The sequence below is a fragment of the Nilaparvata lugens genome, chromosome 2 (assembly GCF_014356525.2).
Source record: "Nilaparvata lugens isolate BPH chromosome 2, ASM1435652v1, whole genome shotgun sequence".
NCBI lineage: Eukaryota > Metazoa > Arthropoda > Insecta > Hemiptera > Delphacidae > Nilaparvata > Nilaparvata lugens.
In genome coordinates this window covers 62,916,610-62,938,012 of record NC_052505.1, presented here as the reverse complement: position 1 = coordinate 62,938,012, position 21,403 = coordinate 62,916,610, and the positions used below count along the sequence as shown (strand labels likewise).

Here is a 21,403-nt window from a genome sequence, read left to right as displayed (position 1 = left end):
AATGTGACTGTGGATGTTAATTTTGGAAAATATCCTATAAATATATATTTGAAATTATGACATGAAGGTAGATCAATAGGGTGTTCACTATTTGAATAATATTATCTGTAAAATTTGGTTATTTAAAAACTGATATCATCCTATGATCCTAGTTTGAATTATATTCTGATCCGATCCGATCCGGTAAGCTTAGTTTTAGACATGTGTAGGAAGAACTAAGTAGCCCATGAACATATAGGCTATTCTATAGCTAATCATACGTGCAATATGTGAAATAACTCATTAATCCAGCAGTTGATAGTTGCCGGCCGTTGACACAGCACAGCTGACCTTTGGCAGGCAATTTGACCTCTGTTGACCTTGGCACTTGCTCTCCATTTGGTTATCAGTCATCTTGACCTTCTCGCTCCAGACCCCCATCACCAATTAGAGTGGTCACTTTCTCCCAGTGCACCAGGTCAACTCTAGAGCAGGCTATGATTACCGTTACTGTATTACCACAGCCACCTCTAATAGGATCAAGATCAAGGAGAATGGGCCTATAGATAGTTTGTCTGATAAGGATGCCCCGTCCAGGACAGAGGATCCCGATCCCTTATGGCATAGGGAGAATGATTTTAACAACGTCACTTATGTAGGCTCAGTCAACTTGTCAGCCAGAGTTGAAAGAAATGAAATAGTCACTACTATTGTCCAAGTGAATTCGGGCTCATTATTGATTATTTTCCTAAAAGAAGGTTGAATTTTAAAAATAGAATCTGTGTTTCATGATTATGTGCTATAAGCAGAATAGAATAACGAATTTTCCATTGAGAGTAACAACTTTGCGGAACAACTGTCATATTCACATAATTACAGCGGTGCGCCTCGTATATAAAAAGGGATGGAGAGAGTTCAAAACATGAAACATACATTAGACAAAACACCTATGCACATTTATATATTCTCAATTTCATTTCAAGTACGGTAACTGACATCATTGTGGAGTTAAGAATACTTGGGCCTATAATAACTTATCTAGAACTTTTGACAGATCATATTTGATTTTTTATTTCATCATAGCGATAAATAATTATAGTATTAAATGTTTAAATGTTTAAATGTTTAAATGTTTAAATGTTTAAATGTTTAAATGTTTAAATGTTTAAATGTTTAAATGTTTAAATGTTTAAATGTTTAATGTTTAAATGTTTAAATGTTTAAATGTTTAAATGTTTAAATGTTTAAATGTTTAAATGTTTAAATGTTTAAATGTTTAAATGTTTAAATGTTTAAATGTTTAAATGTTTAAATGTTTAAATGTTTAAATGTTTAAATGTTTAAATGTTTAATGTTTAAATGTTTAAATGTTTAAATGTTTAAATGTTTAAATGTTTAAATGTTTAAATGTTTAAATGTTTAAATGTTTAAATGTTTAAATGTTTAATGTTTAAATGTTAAATGTTTAAATGTTTAAATGTTTAAATGTTTAAATGTTTAAATGTTTAAATGTTTAAATGTTTAAATGTTTAAATGTTTAAATGTTTAAATGTTTAAATGTTTAAATGTTTAAATGTTTAAGTGTTTAACTATAAGGTCTATAGTTTCAATCAGGTACTTGTGGATGAGAATACTGCGTGAGGTCTACTGTTCACAGAACTACTAGTATTTGTTTGATTTGAATATTTATTTCTGATAACTCTACAGTAGATCTAGACGATTTCAAAAACGTTACCCATTATCAGCTGTATCTTCGGGATTATTATTGTATCTTCAAACTACATGTGATCGAATAAATGTAATAGGATGAAAAAGATTCATTCCTTTCAAACCTTTGCGTGGGCGTTGAAAGTTCCCCTACACTCTTGTATAGTATTGGGTACCGGTACCTACATTGAATGACATCTCTAAACAGACGAATGAAGAATAATTGTTTTCGCACAATTACCGTAACGGAAATTAAACGAAGGGGGAATCTCGGTCAGGAGGTACACACATTATATATATATATACATACATTTACATATATTTGACGTTGGATGCAGCAGTCAAAATAGAATAATAGGTACCGTACGTCATGTGTCGACTGTAGGCTATACTACGTAGGCCTATCACGTATATCAGGGTATATCGCGTATATCGCCTTACTACACTCCTAGGTACGGTGTAGGCCTACTGCTACAGGCAGAGTGTTTCAAGATGAATATATAAGCCTATATTTGTAATACTCCTTATTCACAGGCGTTTATTGTTCACATTAAAATAATTATTTTTAAAATCACCGATTTTTTACCAATATAAGGATAGCGGATATTTGCAAATTTTTCTTCAAATTTTCAATCAAAATTTTGTAAGGGATTTGCAATGGTAGCCTACTACTCACTTTCATACTATCAACTTCTATGTAAAATAATAGTAGCAGTTGTGAAATCCAGTTGTAATTTTAAAGACTACTAAAACCATTCAGAAAATAGTATGAACCAATAACTTTAGAGGTGATTGACAAAATAAGAAAGAGATACGCAATTTTGAGACTGGAAGAGATAGAAATAGTGATGTCTAAATTCGGCTGTCAGGAAACCGAAGGCCTACCTTATTGAACTTTTAGATGGTCAACTCTGGCTATAAAGCCATGCAACTTGTAAATATAGATTAGCCTATAGTTCAGACGCCACGAAAAATAACTATTATACAACGTTGAAACAGATAATAAGTAGTACATTTTTGGAAAAATCAGCAGTGATGTGTTTTGATCAATAAATGTACCGAAAACAAGGTATGATACGTTATTATATTCCTTGAAAGTTGAAAATGACGTTTCTCATTATAAATAGGGAGGCCTGTAGGAAGGTACGACTATAACTATCATTATATCGGTACCAAAGTATCTTTTATTTCATGTTCATAATCATGCTAAATCATTTATTTCATGATTATATAGGTAGACCTAGGTCTACCGTACTTATTTCTCATTGTTTTGATGAAATAATTTCACCAGTAAGTAGGCTATAGGTAGTTATGACTGAAGGCCGTACACAAAGAGCAAATCAAATTGGGAGGCGACAATTTGCGGAATGGTGTAGTTTTATAGAACAATTATCTGAACAATTTATTGACATGGATTCATATAATGTTTGTATATTTGGGTAGATTGCCAACTAGAGATTGTTCCTTAGTTGATAACTATAAGATAGTTTAGCCTGAGGCAAGACTGTCTAGACACCGCAGGCAGAGGGCGGCTACAAGTCGTTGTTTTGCCTCTGAAGGCGAACTAGTGTTGACCTATCACTATATATTTTTATCACACATGATATATCAGAATTATTACATATTTATATTATGTAGTAATAGCTACGCTTCAGGAATGCAGTGCAGTTGATGCTTGGAGCATATACAAGTGGATTAGAAATATTACAAGCTGTATTTGTTGCGCCTCTGCTTGAAAAATATGAGTCAGACGATGTTCGCGACTTTGCAGGAGCAGGCAATGCTGTAAATAAACAAGCTATGTTTTTAAAATCGTTTATCATTAAATATTTGTTTCAAGTTCACCTTGGTTCCCTCAAGTCCAAATGTTTTCTTTCCCAATGTTCCTCAGATTATCTTCGTCATGTTGATCAAGATAGAAAATATATCCTCACTAGCCGATTTACAGTCCACTTGGCAAGTAAATTAATACTCCTAAATATTTTGTGAAATACCATTGATGTACTGGTACTCTGTTGTGAAAAAAAATGTAATTGCTTGTCATAGTTCTGTCATAACCTGGCAGAGGAAGGATATTCAATTAAAAAAATCCTAGGAATTTGAAAATGTTCTATATTCATCTTTTCTACCTACTATCTACTAAAGATTTATTCATAATATTCCTGATGTCTTTTAAATTTCTCTCAGATTTAATTTTAATCATTTTTCCATCCTCCAATTTTTAAATTTGAATAGGCCTTGGAAATGTAGATAGCCATTACTGAAAAATGGCTACAATGACTGAATATTCCACATTTTCAACTGAACATCCATGAGTTAGAAAAGGAAAGAAATGCAGCAATTCAACGAATTTGGTGGAATTTATCGAATTAAGAGAAAGGAATTAATCAAATCTTTGTCTCTATATCAATCTATCTGTCTCCACTTTTGTTTTAACAGAAAGTAAAACAGACAGCAGGGAAATACGTAATGAATATATCAGAGTTTTTCATTGAAGATTCTATTTATCAGCAATCCTCAAATGTGATAAAAACGCAGCTTACAAAAAGGATGATTATATATTTGAACTGAAACAAAACTACAAATGCAATTCATTTTTGAATAATTTATTAATATCTTATAGTGGAAACAGACATGATGATCCACACGAGTTCGATCCCACTGTTTTTTTTTCACCAGTTTCAAACAAAAAATTACAAAACTGAAAAAGAAAGAACAAGTGTGTATTTCAAGCGAGTTATGTAAGGTGAGTCAAAGAGGCTATGACGGTTTTGGGTGTTAATGAATGGCATTCTACTGAAGCATCAAGGAAGACTACTTCAAATTTAACCACAACATTTAGAGATAAGCTGAAAGCTGACATCTGAACAAACCAATTCTACAACGTTCAACTGAACGACTTATACCACTTATTGCGTGCTCTTTCAAACTTGTTTTCCTCAAACATTTCTCTCTCAATCACAAAATCACATTATTGTTATCAATTTTTATAATTCTGATAACATTGATCAAAATTAATTAATTATTGTGGAATTACAGTCTCAATTATTTTGATAGTAATCAATTTGGATTTTTGTTTAATAATAATTATTGGATAATTTATTGCTTGACATGTATAATCATAAAATAATAATAATAATAATGATAATAGAGAATTAGTACCTATGTTATGTATTCTCGACTATGGTATAAAAAATCATAAATATAATATCTAGGTAGCCTACTCTATTATTTTGTAAGATTCCTCCCACTTCATACACATACAACATTCGTTTCGTATAATATTGTACTGTATGGTCATTTTCTTTGTTAGAATTTGCCATTATTATGAATATAATGGATAATTTATTATTCTAATGAAATACAAGTAATAATTCTATTCATCCTATATTCTATTTAGCCTATCCACCAAACCACAATAAATTTATATGGTCCAGCTTTTCAAGTTGTTTCAAATTATTATTGTTGAATTATTTAAAAGTACTCCATAGGTACATTTTTCGCAATCAACTTGAGAAGAGTCAAATATAATAATAACCGTAATGGGTATAATAATTTTTAGTTTTAATTTATAAGTTTGCTAGTCCACGGTTTTATGTAGATAGCCTACAGTAGCCTACAATACTTTGGTCTACACTACAATATTATTAGATTGCATCTCATATTTCATCTCGTCTCATCATGTAAACGGCTATCTACGCTATCTCATCTCTATACGGTATTTATATTGTTTAATGTTTCAGTTTTATATCTTGTGAATAATTCAAATAGTTAACAATTGACATCATGATGATGATATGAAGTAAAATCTGAGACAACTAGAAAGTGATCTAAAACATGTTTTTAAAACTAATTCTTTTTGTAGGCTATTTAATTTTATTTCAAGCAACTTTTTCTCCTACTATTCAGTCAATGATCTAAAAAACATGTATTAATGTATATTGCAATACATTCTATCAACAATTGAAATCTAGAAATCATAATATCCAATATGAGAGCGAAAGAGAGGGAGTGAGTGAGTAAGATTGTAAGATTGTGTATGAGTAAGATTGAGTGTGAGAGAGAGTTACACAGAGAGAGAGAGAGAGTGAGAGAGAGATTGAGAGAGAGAGACAGCGCAGTAATAAAAAAGAGCATTTACTGAACGAACATGAAATTATTATTGTAGACTTGAATACAATACAAACCAGCGACCTTCAAAGAAAGAAGGCAGAAACACACCTACGAATAATTTCCTGCAGTTGGGAAATTATTTTTTCTATTACAGTATTTGGATATAATGATTACAGTTCAGTAATTTGGTAATACGCAATACGGTAAACATAGGTAGGCCTACATCATTTTATGGAGATGGAGAGTGGAGTTAATGTTTTCGAATTTACTCATAAAAAATTGTTCGCTATAGAAGATCAACCCACTTAATAACTCAAGTTCGCATTCAATCATATTTCATTACAGTCAAAGAATGGAATTATGATATTTTTGTACATTCCATTCCAATTGAGATTGTTGGGTACGGTAATCTTTTTTAATGATATGAAGTACATGCATTGTCAAAAACGTAGGCCTACATCTGTCTCTTCTATGAAGCTTTTCTTTTCTCTCATCAATATATCGGCTAAGTGGTTCACTATATATTACGGTTAGGAGAAATAAGAATTTGCCATAATTTTCATATCGTCTAGCCTAAGTCTAGGCCTACTCTCTAATTAATTATTTTCCATAATTTAATGTTTTTAGTTTGTTTCCATTGCTCATAGAGAGAGTTCAAATTTTTTTAGCCTCAGCTAATGAAACTGTTTACCGAATATCATAATTATTATGAGCTTACCTGATATATCATAATACTGAATAACGGAATATCCACTTCAATAAGGAAACTACAGTAAATTGTGATACTGTTCACAATAAATAAGGAAACCGATTCAAAAACTAATTCCATTTCATATTTATCTAATAATATTATCAAATCTCTTATTACCGGTGTAAAAATTTAATATCATATTTTTCATATAATTTTTTTCAAACAATGCAAAGCATACGGTAATCATTGCTGATAAAATTTGTATGGAACCTTCATTCTACATTAGTGCACTTCTGTTGACAGAATCGAAATATTAAGAAGAGTATGAAACTATATTAAGAAGAGTATGAAATCAATTCCTTCTGTTTTGAACGAATGAGATTCGAAATTCATGGCGATAATTATTAAATTAGGTACCATTCTATAGATCAACTTAAGCCGCCTGTTTTGAACTTACCATCTTTACTATGGATGATCCTATTAACTTTGAAGTGCTAATGTTAGAGCCGTACCAATGTGAAAGGTCATTTTAAATGTCATCCTTGGGCTTTTTAAAGGCGACCCCACGTCAGTCGCCATATAGAAGGAGATTCCTTTTTTCCATACAAACAGAACAGTGAGGTCGAAATTCAGCTTTCAGTGTGAGTCGTGATCGCGATCGACGTACATATAAAGGTGCGTACAGTGATATACGCGCCGCGAACATGAGCAATTCACTTTTAATCAGCTGATTATATCTGTATTTTTACAGAAACGGTAAGATACAGATATAAAAAGCTTGGCATCAGCTGATTAAAAGTGAATTGCTCATATTCGTGGCGCAGAAATCTGTACGCACCTTTAGGCCAGTTTCACACGGCAGAGTCATCGCTCCTGGAAGATCATATTACTGAAGATCATATTTCATATTTTGCAGCGCTCATTTACTTTCACATGGGGATCTTATGAATAAGCCGACAGATCTAACAACTACGCCGACGTTTGCTCAAAGTATGACTCATCACTTTTTCTCAAAGTCTAACTTCCTTAAAAATATAGATAGAAGATTTCTGATTTCGGATTTGGATTCAGCGACCCCAAATTCTATAAAGCATTAGTCCCATTTTCAAAAATACCCGAAAACAAGAGAGTTATAGCTGTTTTTAATATAGCTTTCCATTATCATATGATTATATAGTACATACTAAGGTAATAATACTCCTGCCTCACAAAGGGACAGGCAAAGGTTTCAAGAAGTTTTTGAACACCTGAGAAGTTTAAACATAACCATTTTCAATTTTTAAAAGTTCTAGTTTTCCAAAAAAATATTCAACTATGAAAAGATGAATCCAAATATGAAATCATAAATCATCTCCACTCATCACCCAATAAAATAGGAGGAAAAGGAATGTTGTACAGTAAAATTCACTAAATTTCAGTTGTCATTCAACAATCCAATTTATTAGGTTCAAATCTTTGAATATCACTTTAAATTCCCAGCAATTATTGACTATTTCTTTTTAACTTCCATCCAACTTTTGCGACTTCATTCCGGTCCTTGTAGATGTCAAGACTTTTATCCCAAAGAGCAGGTCGGTTGCAAACTGCAGTAATCAACAGCTCCACATCAAACTCAGACATCGCGTAATGACAGGTGTCAAAGTCAAGTAAACAACTGACAAGTCAACAAGTGTCAACTGGAGAAGTGAGTGAGCAAGCACAGTGCTGCCATAATGCGAAAAGCATAACCATTGTACCAACTATTCTAAATTATCATACTGTATTTCGTGAAGCCATTGCTTTGTTAAAGCCAGTTACTCAGGAAGCGTTTTTTTGTTGTTCGATGTTTTGTCGTCCTTATGAATTCTGTTGAATCAAACATAATGTTATTTAAGAAGTTGTGCTGAACCTGTATAAAAAATTCATTGAATTCTCAGAATTCATAGGAACGGTAAAAAATCAATTTTACGAAAATCGATGTACATGTAACTGGATTTAGAAGATCAATACGATAATGTGTTCTATCACAATTTAATCACAGAAATGTTTAAGTGAAAACGTTGGGTGCAAACCTTCTGCCATGAGGAGACAAATAAATTTATGAAAAGCTTGATAGCTTGAATAGTGATCTGATATTTGTTACACGTTTTAGTCTAAGACATAATATGTCTTAGACTAATTTTTAATGTTTCTTCAATCGGCAGGAAAACTTTGGTTTTTCAAAGTTATCTTACTCCCTTATTTTGGGGTATTTTCAGAAATCAAGATAAATATCCTACCAAATTTCCTACACGAGTACAGTGTAAGTTGTATTATAATAGCTACAGTACTTACGTACTGTTTAGTACAGTACCTGTTCGTTTTTACCGTATAATTATATGATAATAGAAAGCTTTATTAAAAACAGCCATAACTTCCTTGTTTTCGGATATTTTCGAAAACGGGACTTACGCTGTAAAGAATCTGGGGTCGCTGAATCCAAATCCGAAATCAGAATCTTTCTATCTTCATTTTCAAGAAAGATAGTTTTTGAGAAAAAGTGGTGACCGGAGAGACGTAGAATCACCATGTGAAAGTGACGATTTGTCCGCTAGTATCTCGATCCAAGCCGGTTTCTGCTTGCCTCGAGGGGAAAAGACGTGACAAAACGAGGTTCCTGGATAGGAGTCACCATGTGAAAGACACGATTTGACTCAATGTACTTCGACAAAAAAACGTGAACACTGTTCAGTGTTCAAGTTGCACGTCTCCTATCGTGTGAAAGTAGCCTTAGGCTGCGATCAGACAAAACGAGCGATTAGACTGGATAAACTTAAAAACTTAAAAATAAACTTATAAACTAGGTGAAACCAGTTTATAAGCTCTCATACCATGATACCAAACATTGGATTCATAACTTTTGGAGACGTAATTTATCATGCTTCTCATATGATGGGTTGTTTCTATGTTGTGTTTCATGCACCATAATTCGAATATTTAGGAATGGCGTCATTAAGGTTGGGGTGGTGTATGGAGTTTTAGTGCAGGGTTTACCGTTGTTTTAGTTCACTAGGTAGTTTGCTGGTTTGCTGTGCTATATATGATTTCTTATCTTATCTTTTCCTTATTTTTCTCAATGTTTTCATTACTTTGTATAAGAGGGCAAGAGGTATGAGAGCATTCTTTAGTTAGGGGTTAGAGAACTTTTTAGTTCTCTCTACCAGTCAACTTGATATGATTTTTTAATCAATTCAAACAACCTAGAATTATATAACCTTTCATAATATTATAAGATTTATTCTTGAGCCCATAAAAAGAAAGTTCATCCATAAACCTGACGAATGTATTTTAAGTAGTAAAGAATTCAAAATATTCTATAAGCAAACAAGTCGAAACATCATCGTACGGTACATGAAAATTTGTTGGGTGGCAAATAAAAGCTGACAAATCTGTTATTATAATACAGTAAAGTGTATTGACCAGAATAAAAAGGTTATTCAACTGTTTGCTTCTATAGTAGAAAATGGTGATTCTTCAGACATGAAAATCGATATTCAATCGTTCAGGTGCTTTAAAATAATTAAAACTATTTATCATGATCTGTTTGAATAAACCAAAATAACTCTCGAACTCCCGCAACACTTTCTGATGGAATTATCAGTACGAATATTGAATAATAACTTGAGTGTTATGTTTTCAAATTCTAGTGTGATGAGTAATACAGTTCAAGATTTGCTATGAATAAGCGAGAATTGAACAATGCATTTTCCAATGAGTATTAAAATCATGGATATCGTTTTTTAAAGCTCATTAAAGTTGAATAAATATCTAAATAATGAGTTACTCAGTGCCAATTGACAAATCCAGATAAGGTTATTCTCCATTTGATCAAACATAATACCATATATTGTCGGTGCACATTCAATTCAGAGTAGTAGGATTAAGCTTCAAGATTGTGATAAATCGTACAGCTACAAGGCTGTACACTTGTGCAATGGGATATTTTTCCCCAAGTGCAGCATAATGCTTATTGAATAGATAACTTACATTGACGAGAGAGTATTCTGCTATACACTATGATATTATATTATCATCCTCAAAGCCTCAAGCAGATACTCTTGTTACCTACTCTTCTGAGTGGAATAAGTGTGCATATAGTGTGCTACATGCAAGTGAATGACCTGCTATTGTGAATGGCTTATTTTATTGAATTGACTAGTTGTGAAGTGCTTTTTCTCAAAAAATGAGTTGTATTTGAATTATTATATGTATACTATATAACTAGGTTTACTATTAAAAATATCGAGTTGGTGAAGCGTATTTTAATTTTTAAATCTAAATTAAAGTGAAATAAAACTACTAGCATGCTTCATCTACTTAGCATATGGTGGCCTTATTCTATATAGTAATAACCAGGTGGCTTTTCAGAACAATAACCAGTAGATAATCGTTTTTACAGCACAATGATGAGATCATACCCCTCACTACTTTGCATCGCATTCTTTGATAATGATTCTAGCTATTACCTTAAAAGATAAAAATAATTCTGTGCATTGTAACACTTTACAATCATTTCAGTTCATCCATGAACTCGTCTATATACAGTGACCGGCATATTAATCTGACGATTTATGTCATTTTGATTTTGTGGTATTTTCATAGTGATTTTGTAGTAATTGTTATGTTTGAACCACTGTCATTGGAAAGGCGGGAATGTTGTACATCGACAGGTCTATTCTTGCCATTTCAGTAGCCAGTATGTCGTGGTCAAGTGAACATCAAGCGATTGTGAATGAAGCTTATTTTTAAAATAATGACTCAGTTATTTTAACACAGCGTTTATGTCGCATACATTTCAATAATTTAAATCGACACGCGCCTGTTCCCAGTAGGAATACGATCTTGTTGTGGGTGAAGAATTCCAGGAACACGTTGTCCGCTTTAAAACGAAACCAGCAGGACGAAAACGAACCGTGAGAACGCCTAAAAAACGCCTGAGTAGCTGTTACACGGTCTCCACGACGTTCAGCAGCGAAACATGCTGTTGCGCTAGCCATTTCTGATCGAAGTGTACGACGAACTCTTCATTCCGACCTAAAATTTCATCTGTATAAGATAATGTTAGTGTAACAACTTAATGCAAATTATTAGGAACATTGCAAAGCCGCTTGCTAGATCATTCTCAAAAATTTCCACCAGGATGCCGTTATTCTTTCAAGTGATGAGGAACATTTCCATTTTTCGGGATTTATGAATAAACAAAATTACCGTTATTGAGCAGCCAATAATCCACAGAACTGAAGGAATTCATTCAACGAGAAATTGAAGCAATTCCACAAGTGATGATTGAGCGAGCAATGGAAAATTTTAGAATTAGGTTAAGTGAGTGTGTGAAAAGTAACGGAAATCCTTTGGATGATATATAATCATTGATAATATATTATATGATTTAATTGTACGAAAGACACTTTAGTTATTATCCCTCAAAAATCGTCAGGTTTCTATGCCGGGCCCTGTATTAATATGTGAGTGATTCTGATTTACCAACAGCCTGCAAGAATCAATTCCTTGGATAATAAATTATATAGTCTCCATATAATAAAATCATGATAATTATGGTCATTAGAATTAGTCATATTGTATAATAGTATTTATAATATAATCATCATGGTAATCTATATGAAGTTTCGAAACTCATAATTTTTCCAGTATCGTCATGAAGGGCTCCTAGAACTATAAAAATTTTGCTATTGGGAGAGTCTAGTCTGTATAAATGTTATTACTGCAAATATTAATGAATAGAGTCTAAATACACAATATTATTTATTTACGACAGCAGAATACATCTCATCATCATGTGATTTCCTATGCGTATTTCATCATGGAAGAAAATAACACAGAGAATATTTTTTTTACTGTGGCACACTCCACCTTTAGAATATAATAGGAAGATAAATTTGAAAATAATTTTCAATTTCATTTGTCAATGTACTGAAAACGTTCACAATTTCTGTTCACTCCAACATCGGAATATTCGGCAGTAGAATATTATATTTCGTCACAGCAAATACTTTCTTATAATCACTGATGTGCACTATATTGTTCTTTATAGGCACATGCTAATCGAAGTGAAATACATAATTACAAAATGGAATAGGCCTATCCCCTATCATAGGATTTTCAATGAGTATTCGAGCATGAAAAACATATAATAGAATTATTTTGCACAGCACTCCTATTTCGAAATGTAACATTTCACGGTACACTCTAGAATACCGGTATAAACGATGATATATTCTATAACGATATATATGCTTCTATAGGTTTATATGCTTCTATAGGTATATGCTTCTATATGATTCTATAGGCTTCACAGATAATATAGCATACATTTTATTGAAGCAATCATCAGTGGTATTGCTTCTTGTTTAAGCCTAACGTTGCAGTCTCTTGCACTAGAAAGTAGGGTTGAAGTCCCAGAAGAGATTCTCTAGAACGGGCATTTCAGTAGATAATCTACTCTTGATATTATATTTTTCTCTTTATCAGTAACAAATCACAGCCTATATAATTATACATTCTTATTTATATATTTATCATGAATATATTTGTATTGTGTCTAGATAACACTATTTCTGAAGTTTTGACAATGGACATGGCATCCGAAAGCGCTTTACGATGGGAATACCGTAGCTATTATTCAGACTGATATGTCATATATAAAAAAGTAGGTAGGTACCGCATTGTACAAAGTGATTATAATATTTATATTTCAAATTGATCTCTACCAATTCTGCAAATTTGACTCATATAGTGAGATCAGATTCCCACCTCGCATATAGCATATTATAATAGATCGCCTTGCAAATTATTACCTCTATAAATTGACAGAAAGCTATTAATAGATATCCTCAAATAGATTAACTTACTCAAATCGAGACAAACAATAATTATCGAGGAGTTTATTTAACATAGGCCTTCATATACAATTTATTTCGTTATTGCTTTGCAATATTTTTAGAGGAAACTATTGATTGACATGTTGATTTTATTGATTATAGCCCGGTAGCGGATAATTTTGTACACTCTAATGTACGAGTCATTGGATGAAGCGACACATATAGGCTACAAGTATTTTAGCCTGCTTCTCAGGCCCACACTAATATTCTCATGGATGCTCACCGTTCTCTAGCTACTCCATAATAACTCGTTCAGTCGCAGAACAAAAAATACAAGGTACAATAATTGTATTATTTTTACTATTTCCCACGCTTAAATCAGTTTGAATCGAGTTCGCACGTAGCTCATCAAGCATCATACCGTACCTACCACTGATACCTACTTGATTCAAGATCCTTCAATGGTCGAATAATCCATTCATTTCAAGGCTTATTCAGTACCATCAGTAAGTATTCTCCCTGCAATTATTTCCAAGTGTAGCGTAATAGTCTTTTTACAGAGTATCTGTGAAGAAACTATATACATCTCTTCAACTTAACATCTTAACCGATTCTCTTTATCGAATCCACCGAAAGTAGTTCTATACAGATAATATGATCAATTATATTTGAAAAGGTATCATCCTGCAATAATTATTACTTCAAAGTTTGGCCTGGTCTCTACAAAATCCCAGCAAGATTATCTGATAGATTCTGCTTGGTACAGGTTTCAAATTATTTTTATTATTTACAGTCAATATTTCCAAGTTGGAGAACGTTCGTCAATTAAGATAATCTAAATAACAATAATCTTCTATTCTGTACTAGTATATCATCTAATAATAATTGGGATATCTAGAGAATTTCAACCTCTTCAAATTTTGGCTACGACATTCAGAAAATAACCAGTGATTAGGCTATTGCATCCGTGCATGTCTTTATGGTTATTACGTGTTTTGCACTGAAAATTAGTGTCGGCCGCATTGACAATCACGAAACACGAGCTTGCAGTCCCACACACAACAGAATAAAGAACGTTTCTCTTAAATTGAATCATCCGGTCGAGTCCTGGTCACAAAGGAGCCATTCTTTGACCTAGTTCTATATTCTCGGCAAAGATAAAAATAATTCTGTGCATTGTAACACTTTACAATCATTTCAGTTCATCCATGAACTCGTCTATATACAGTGACCGGCATATTAATCTGACGATTTATGTCATTTTGATTTTGTGGTATTTTCATAGTGATTTTGTAGTAATTGTTATGTTTGAACCACTGTCATTGGAAAGGCGGGAATGTTGTACATCGACAGGTCTATTCTTGCCATTTCAGTAGCCAGTATGTCGTGGTCAAGTGAACATCAAGCGATTGTGAATGAAGCTTATTTTTAAAATAATGACTCAGTTATTTTAACACAGCGTTTATGTCGCATACATTTCAATAATTTAAATCGACACGCGCCTGTTCCCAGTAGGAATACGATCTTGTTGTGGGTGAAGAATTCCAGGAACACGTTGTCCGCTTTAAAACGAAACCAGCAGGACGAAAACGAACCGTGAGAACGCCTAAAAAACGCCTGAGTAGCTGTTACACGGTCTCCACGACGTTCAGCAGCGAAACATGCTGTTGCGCTAGCCATTTCTGATCGAAGTGTACGACGAACTCTTCATTCCGACCTAAAATTTCATCTGTATAAGATAATGTTAGTGTAACAACTTAATGCAAATTATTAGGAACATTGTAAAGCCGCTTGCGAGATCATTCTCAAAAATTTCCACCAGGATGCCGTTATTCTTTCAAGTGATGAGGAACATTTCCATTTTTCGGGATTTATGAATAAACAAAATTACCGTTATTGAGCAGCCTATAATCCACAGAACTGAAGGAATTCATTCAACGAGAAATTGAAGCAATTCCACAAGTGATGATTGAGCGAGCAATGGAAAATTTTAGAATTAGGTTAAGTGAGTGTGTGAAAAGTAACGGAAATCCTTTGGATGATATATAATCATTGATAATATATTATATGATTTAATTGTACGAAAGACACTTTAGTTATTATCCCTCAAAAATCGTCAGGTTTCTATGCCGGGCCCTGTATTAATATGTGAGTGATTCTGATTTACCAACAGCCTGCAAGAATCAAATCCTTGGATAATAAATAATATAGTCTCCATATAATAATATTATATAATAGTATTATAATATTGTATAATAGTATTTATAATATAATCATCATGGTAATCTATATGAAGTTTCGAAACTCATAATTTTTCCAGTATCGTCATGAAGGGCTCCTAGAACTATAAAAATTTTGCTATTGGGAGAGTCTAGTCTGTACAAATGTTATTACTGCAAATATTAATGAATAGAGTCTAAATACACAATATTATTTATTTACGACAGCAGAATACATCTCATCATCATGTGATTTCCTATGCGTATTTCATCATGGAAGAAAATAACACAGAGAATATTTTTTTTACTGTGGCACACTCCACCTTTAGAATATAATAGGAAGATAAATTTGAAAATAATTTTCAATTTCATTTGTCAATGTACTGAAAACGTTCACAATTTCTGTTCACTCCAACATCGGAATATTCGGCAGTAGAATATTATATTTCGTCACAGCAAATACTTTCTTATAATCACTGATGTGCACTATATTGTTCTATATAGGCACATGCTAATCGAAGTGAAATACATAATTACAAAATGAAATAGGCCTATCCTCTATCATAGGATTTTCAATGAGTATTCGAGCATGAAAAACATATAATAGAATTATTTTGCACAGCACTCCTATTTCGAAATGTAACATTTCACGGTACACTCTAGAATACCGGTATAAACGATGATATATTCTATAACGATATATATGCTTCTATAGGTTTATATGCTTCTATAGGTATATGCTTCTATATGATTCTATAGGCTTCACAGATAATATAGCATACATTTTATTGAAGCAATCATCAGTGGTATTGCTTCTTGTTTAAGCCTAACGTTGCAGTCTCTTGCACTAGAAAGTAGGGTCGAAGTCCCAGAAGAGATTCTCTAGAACGGGCATTTCAGTAGATAATCTACTCTTGATATTATATTTTTCTCTTTATCAGTAACAAATCACAGCCTATATAATTATACATTCTTATTTATATATTTATCATGAATATATTTGTATTGTGTCTAGATAACACTATTTCTGAAGTTTTGACAATGGACATGGCATCCGAAAGCGCTTTACGATGGGAATACCGTAGCTATTATTCAGACTGATATGTCATATATAAAAAAGTAGGTAGGTACCGCATTGTACAAAGTGATTATAATATTTATATTTCAAATTGATCTCTACCAATTCTGCAAATTTGACTCATATAGTGAGATCAGATTCCCACCTCGCATATAGCATATTATAATAGATCGCCTTGCAAATTATTACCTCTATAAATTGACAGAAAGCTATTAATAGATATCCTCAAATAGATTAACTTACTCAAATCGAGACAAACAATAATTATCGAGGAGTTTATTTAACATAGGCCTTCATATACAATTTATTTCGTTATTGCTTTGCAATATTTTTAGAGGAAACTATTGATTGACATGTTGATTTTATTGATTATAGCCCGGTAGCGGATAATTTTGTACACTCTAATGTACGAGTCATTGGATGAAGCGACACATATAGGCTACAAGTATTTTAGCCTGCTTCTCAGGCCCACACTAATATTCTCATGGATGCTCACCGTTCTCTAGCTACTCCATAATAACTCGTTCAGTCGCAGAACAAAAAATACAAGGTACAATAATTGTATTATTTTTACTATTTCCCACGCTTAAATCAGTTTGAATCGAGTTCGCACGTAGCTCATCAAGCATCATACCGTACCTACCACTGATACCTACTTGATTCAAGATCCTTCAATGGTCGAATAATCCATTCATTTCAAGGCTTATTCAGTACCATCAGTAAGTATTCTCCCTGCAATTATTTCCAAGTGTAGCGTAATAGTCTTTTTACAGAGTATCTGTGAAGAAACTATATACATCTCTTCAACTTAACATCTTAACCGATTCTCTTTATCGAATCCACCGAAAGTAGTTCTATACAGATAATATGATCAATTATATTTGAAAAGGTATCATCCTGCAATAATTATTACTTCAAAGTTTGGCCTGGTCTCTACAAAATCCCAGCAAGATTATCTGATAGATTCTGCTTGGTACAGGTTTCAAATATTATTTACAGTCAATATTTCCAAGTTGGAGAACGTTCGTCAATTAAGATAATCTAAATAACAATAATCTTCTATTCTGTACTAGTATATCATCTAATAATAATTGGGATATCTAGAGAATTTCAACCTCTTCAAATTTTGGCTACGACATTCAGAAAATAACCAGTGATTAGGCTATTGCATCCGTGGATGTCTTTATGGTTATTACGTGTTTTGCACTGAAAATTAGTGTCGGCCGCATTGACAATCACGAAACACGAGCTTGCAGTCCCACACACAACAGAATAAAGAACGTTTCTCTTAAATTGAATCATCCGGTCGAGTCCTGGTCACAAAGGAGCCATTCTTTGACCTAGTTCTATATTCTCGGCAATGATGACAATAATCTTATAAATAGATTACTATTTATTGACATCAGACCGATTGTCAGGATCAACATAATGCAGGATTGAGTATCATTACAGAGAGGCTATCGTTGTGCTAATGGCTGTTAGAAAGGCAGAAGAAATGGCGAGTACGATTTGAATAGAAATGCTACAATTTTAAACAAACACTTCTTTATAAATAGGTTTGGTCGACCATTATCCATGATATTATATGAAAAGCCTTGTGTGAAAGAAAATATGACAGCCATTGAGGCTGTGATATTGGCCTGCTATTTACATGATTTATTCATGTTTTATAAAAAATAGTTAAAATTAACAACCATAATATACCATATGTCAACAATCATAATAATAATATTTATTGATACTCAATGAGGATTCTATTTGATTGTTTTTGACAAAACAACGATAAATAAGCTAAATGAAACTAGTAGTTATGTAAACAGTAGTCCTCGCGCAGTTATAAACCACAGTCTCCTCCAATACTGACCATCAGAGTAAAGTCTGTCCTGTCCTGTCGTGTCGGCGAGATATTGGTGTATAAACGACTACTGGCTGTTTGGGTTGTTGTATCGACAATGCTAGTAATTTGATGTAAACAGCTATATGCTACTATCATCAGCAAAATATTACCGAGATGAAAGCAGAGAAAATTCGGGAGAAAATACTATGCTACACTTCAAGATATCAATTGCATGCAATTAATAGTCCACACAACAGCTGGTTTTTAATTAAGTTACATTGCATTGCATGCAATTTATAATCCACTCGACAGCTGATTTATGATGCATAATATTATATAGTTTAATTTTTACTCTAATATTGGCGTATGAAGGAGGCTCCTTTTCCTTTTATATTATCCTTGGAATGCAACATTTTCAAAAACCTTGTATATACGTCGACGCGCAATTCAAAAAGGAACATACCTGTCAAATTTCATGAAAATCTATCGCTGCGTTTCGCTGTAAATGCGCAACATATAAACATATAGAAATGCAAAACCGTCGACTTGAATCTTAGACCTCACTTCGCTCGGTCAACAAATCAAATTAAGAAAAATAAATACAATATTACAAGCAAGAAGAAGAAGAAGAAGAGAGAAAGAGAAAAAATTAGTTTACCGGCAAATGTTACTGACATCACATTTGAAGCAGCAGCAGTTAATGCAATGTACCTAGAGTACAATGTATTCTGGGTACCTTGGTTTAATGTGATGAAATAAAAAAATGTTATGCTTTAGATAATCAATCTTTCAACAAAATTAATGCACTATTTTCACTTTTGCCCAGGATACCGTATACTACAAATATATAGGGAAAAGAATGCTGTTGTTCTCAAGGAGGAAAATTGAAGGAAACCAAGGAATGACTGCTAGAACCGGAAACAGCAATGTTAAACTTTTAAGCCAGTCTGAGTAACGAGTTGAGGAAGATTTGATACTTTTGATAGCATACAACACTAATTTTTCTCATGATCAAAAATAATTCATGGAACTTTTTCTACTCGCATGGTCTTATTACTATATGTAGGAATTTTATCTTAAAAATATAATGCAGTTTTTCAGTGTAGAATGTTTGTCTTTAGAGGATATGTACTCAGAAAGTTATTTGTATATACAGTAGATAGCATTTATGTAGGCTATTTGTCAGATAGTATTCTGATCATTTAAATTAATAGAGAGTGTTATTTAGAGTACTAAATTGTTGTCCTTATCCATGGGTTACCCACGAAAGGTGTAACAGCCGAAGACCATAGATTCTACATGAAATTTGCAGCAAAAATGTCTAGAACATTTATTCTCTACATGGACTTTGGTTTCGAGAAATATTGATTGTTCTATATTTTTTAAAAACGTCAATAACCATAAAACTATCAGTCAAAATCTAATTCAAAGGATATGGTTGGAAAGAGGAAGAAATTTCCAATAAGATTCTTATAATTTGTTTCTTTTTTTGACTTTTCTAAACTTTTTATCAGCGCTCAAAGTTGAAAAAGTACATTCATCGAGTTGACAGTAATATTTCAAACAGATTGAACGCTCATAAAAAGTTCAAAAAAACTGAACAAAATTATATGAATCTAATTGGAAATTTCTTTTTCTTTCCTACAATATTCTTTGTATTAGTTTTTGACTGTTAGTTTCCTAGTTATTGACGTTTTTAAAAAATTGATATTTCTCGAAAACTAATGAAATAAATTTTCTAGTCATTCTTTGTTGGAAATTTCATGTAGATTACTATGGTTTTCAGCTGTTAGACTTTTCGTGGACGTGGAACATCCTGTATAGTATGGTAATAGTATATGAAGTAAAAACTAGTGTGGACTATATGATCTTTGTAGTATAGATATAAGTTATGCATAAGTATTATTTGAGTTTAGTAATGTTGATGATACTCTTCTTAAAAAGCTCACATACTAGACTATAATAAACAGCGCGTAAAACCATATTAAATATGCATAGGACGATCTGTAGCCTCTCTAGAACTAATCGTTATCAGTGCATCTAAGTAGTTTTAACTATCCTACTTTGATAACAGATAAAACTCACCTGAGATTATACAAATGAAGTCGATGATCATTCGCCGATTGAAGAGTCCAAACAAGGACGCCATGCCAGTGAGCGAAAACTTATCCACTTTTGCAAATTAAACAACAACCCGGTGTGAAATAATTATAAAAGTTGAATGAATAGACGCGCTACATTCACAACAATCACTGCACAAGCCAGGAGAGGCAAACTGTTACTACGTTACTATGAACAACAACTACAACCATCTACTATGAATGAAACGATTCTGTCTGAATGTGGTATTACAACACCGGCATCTAGTTCAATGTGCTGCCGCTAGGCGTTTTCGTTGCCTACCTACTTCAAATACGGTGCTATACTCCTACAGTGAGGTCCACGTTATAATGACAGTATTTGATAAACTTTGATGTTGCTATCCTTCTCTATCATTCGACAAAGCAGGTAGTACTATCCTTTTCTAGCTCCGCAACGATGCCAAATCTGTTTTTGACAGTGTAGAAATATAATTAATTAAGGCAGAGAATCGGCAACGCTGTTCTTCTATCTTTATCCACTGCCATTATAACTTGAACCTTACTATATACAGAGTGATTCAACACTACACACCAAGGGACGGGTTTCCCAATAGACTCGGTAGCTCTCAGCTGAGCGATTTTCTAAGGAGAAAATAGAATGAACTGGCAGCCATAACTGTTCTCTATATTTATAATAATTAGTATCGTATCTATCCCATTTATTTCATTTATTAAAACTATCTAGATAATTAGCCTCTCTATCAATACGGCACATAATAGTTTTTGTATTGAATATTATTGAATGATTCAAATCTAGTGTTGTTACATGATATCCATTGAA

The 21,403-nt window shown here is 32.8% G+C and overlaps 1 protein-coding gene across 1 annotated transcript in view; it reads right to left on the bottom strand.

Annotated features, from left to right (window-relative positions):
- LOC111049286 (putative phosphatidate phosphatase) overlaps positions 1–20,881 on the bottom strand; it is a 36,929-nt gene extending 16,048 nt beyond the window's left edge. Inside the window, exon 1 of the mRNA XM_022335322.2 lies at positions 20,567–20,881. Coding sequence (XP_022191014.2) covers positions 20,567–20,630 — 64 coding nt within the window. The 5' untranslated portion in view covers positions 20,631–20,881. The remainder of the gene's footprint in view (positions 1–20,566) is intronic.
- Between the last annotated feature and the right edge of the window lie 522 nt (positions 20,882–21,403).